Source organism: Micromesistius poutassou (genome assembly GCF_964030765.1).
Source record: "Micromesistius poutassou genome assembly, contig: SCAFFOLD_5701, whole genome shotgun sequence".
In the NCBI taxonomy this organism is placed as follows: Eukaryota; Metazoa; Chordata; class Actinopteri; order Gadiformes; family Gadidae; genus Micromesistius; species Micromesistius poutassou.
In genome coordinates this window covers 1,798-4,542 of record NW_028179939.1, presented here as the reverse complement: position 1 = coordinate 4,542, position 2,745 = coordinate 1,798, and the positions used below count along the sequence as shown (strand labels likewise).

Here is a 2,745-nt window from a genome sequence, read left to right as displayed (position 1 = left end):
CCTTACAGTAGGCTATTGGGAGTTTTTTTTTTTTTTTGGCGTCTCTGAAATTCCACCCCTCTTCCTTTGTTGTGCACAACAAGGGGCGGGAGACCATCAGGTCCGCGTGTATAAAGAGATCACCCTGCGCCGTGCGTCAGGAGACCTCCAAGCGGCGCGCGTAATTTAGAGCCTGCAGACTTCGCCCCTCCACGCCTGGACCATAGTGACTGTAACTGTGACTGGGAGTCCACTGAGGTGTTTTTTGGGGGTTCGTGGATTTTTTCTGTCTTTCAAAAAGGTTTTTATTTTCCCCAGAAAGACCATTTATTTGAACCGTAGCTATGTCTAAGGGAGGTACCGTGAAGTTTTCGTCGGCGTGTCGCGTTATGGCTTTGTACCTCACGCTCTTTGGATACTTTGGGAATGTATATTCTGGGACGGTTTTGGTGAACTCCAATAACGCCATCAAAAACCTGCCCGGCGGAGCGGCCAAACCCTCGGACGCGGTCAGCCCGAGTCCTCGCACCTCTCTTTCTGAAAGCATTGTGCAGAAAGCACCAGTGGAAACGTTACAGGTAAGTCATCCCATTAGGCCTATATATTTATTTAGTTTTGTCACAAAAGTGCGTGCGGGGTAGGCTAATTTACGCGGTTATGACTCGCCTATTTTAATAGACATGCTGTTCATATACAGTGAATCGAGTTAACTTTTATTTTTGTGTTTCATCATCACAGCCGGGAGCGTGCACGGAGGATGACGAGTGCGGAGCAGATGAGTTCTGCAACGACGTCCGCGGAGCGTGCCTGCCCTGCCGAAAGAGCCGCAAGCGGTGCGGGCGCGACTCCATGTGTTGTGCTGGAAACCGCTGTAGCAACGGTGAGCAACGGCTGTCACATTGCACCCAAAACACCAACCCATGCAATATAAGATACAACAGACAGCGTGGCATGATTGCGTTGTATTGTTGCTTGCTTTGTTTGTTTGGTGTACTGGCACAAATCTGACAAATGTTGATCTGGTCCAATTGATTCATTATTTCCTCGTTATTTTCTTCCCTTTCTTAGGAGTTTGTCAGGCCAACGACGTGTTGGACCCCCTCACTGAGAGTGTTTCACGTAGACACAACACCACAATGGAGCACCATGTCAAGAGACCCCCCCCTGCCCACGGTGGCCCGAACCAGTCTGTTAAAGGTAAGAATCCCAGACTCGTCCTGGGGAGCTGATCAGATAGATGTTTTCAAAAGCAATCTGTTACTGGATGAGCAAAACTCCCACTCCTCTCTGTCTGCCTCTCTCTGTCCGTCTCACTCTCTGGCTCTCTGTCTCACTCTGTCTCTCTAGCTCTCTTAATCTCTCCCCATCTTTAGCAATATCCCATAAAGGGCTTATTTTGTCCCGGAAAACCAAGATTACCAAAGCACAAAATGTCAAACAAGAAACCCAGTTCTCTATCTCTTGTCTGTCTCAGTCTCTCTCTACAACGAGGACACAGCCCGTTTTCAAACCGGTTCCACTTTATTTTTTTTTTTTTACAAAGCGCCTCACCTCCTCTCTCTCTCTCTCTCTCTCTCTCTCCCCCCCCCCCAGGTCAGGAGGGAGACACGTGCCTGCGGTCGTCCGACTGCTCCGAGGGCTTCTGCTGCGCGCGTCACTTCTGGTCGCGCATCTGCAAGCCGGTGCTGAGCCAGGGCCAGGTGTGCACGCGCCACCGCAGGAAGGGCGCCCACGGCCTGGAGCTCTTCCAGCGCTGCGACTGCGGCGACGGGCTGGCCTGCCGGCCCGAGCGGGGTGGCGGGGGGGGGGGCGCCGAGAGGGAGCACCCGGTCCCGGCCCCAGCCCCCGCCGCGGCCGCGGGGGCCGGCCGAACCGGCGCCCGGAACCTACACACCTGCCAGAGACGCTGACGCTGATGCTGATGCTGATGCTGATGCTGATGCTGACACACACACACACACTCAAACACACACACTCCAACATACACACAGTCATGTATATTTAAACAGTCCAGACCAGCGCAGGTAGCCATACAGCGTACGTACGCACACACACACACACACACACACACACACACACACACACACACACACACACACACACACACACACACACACACACACACACACACACACACACACACACACACACAGCCCGGAACCTACACACCTGCCAGAGACGCTGACACTCAAACACACACACTCATGTATATTTAAACAGCACTGACACACGCAGGTACCCGTAGCACACACACACACACACACACACAAACACACAAACACACACACACCAACATAGCCCGGAACCTACCCACCTGCCAGAGATGCTGACAAGCACACACATGTATATTATGTGTGCGTGTGCATACACACTCACACAGATGGGAACACACACACACACACGCACACACACACACACACACACACACACACACACACACACCAACATAGCCCGGAACCTACCCACCTGCCAGAGATGCTGACAAGCACACACATGTATATTAGGTGTGCGTGTGCATACACACTCACACAGATGGGAACACACACACACACACACGCACACACACACACACACACACGTATAGCACGCATGCACGCGTATATTTAAAAAGCAGACACATGTACTTAAAGCATGCACACACACACACTCACAGTAATATTCAAACAGCACACACACTGATGTGCAGACACACACACGAGACACACCCATGGAGCGCAGAAGACACTCACTGACGCTCCCAAAAAAAAACATGCTTACATCCACCAG

At 52.0% G+C, this 2,745-nt stretch overlaps 1 protein-coding gene across 1 annotated transcript; it reads left to right on the top strand.

Moving 5' to 3' along the window:
* Nucleotides 1-368: 368 nt before the first annotated feature.
* LOC311371270 (dickkopf-related protein 1-like) lies at nt 369-1,889 on the top strand (the record flags this gene model as incomplete). The annotated part of the gene is made up of 4 exons (XM_084489432.1): nt 369-557; nt 718-859; nt 1,048-1,176; nt 1,573-1,889. 4 exons carry the CDS (start codon nt 369-371, stop codon nt 1,887-1,889), a joined length of 777 nt encoding a protein of 258 aa, XP_084345558.1.
* Between the last annotated feature and the right edge of the window lie 856 nt (nt 1,890-2,745).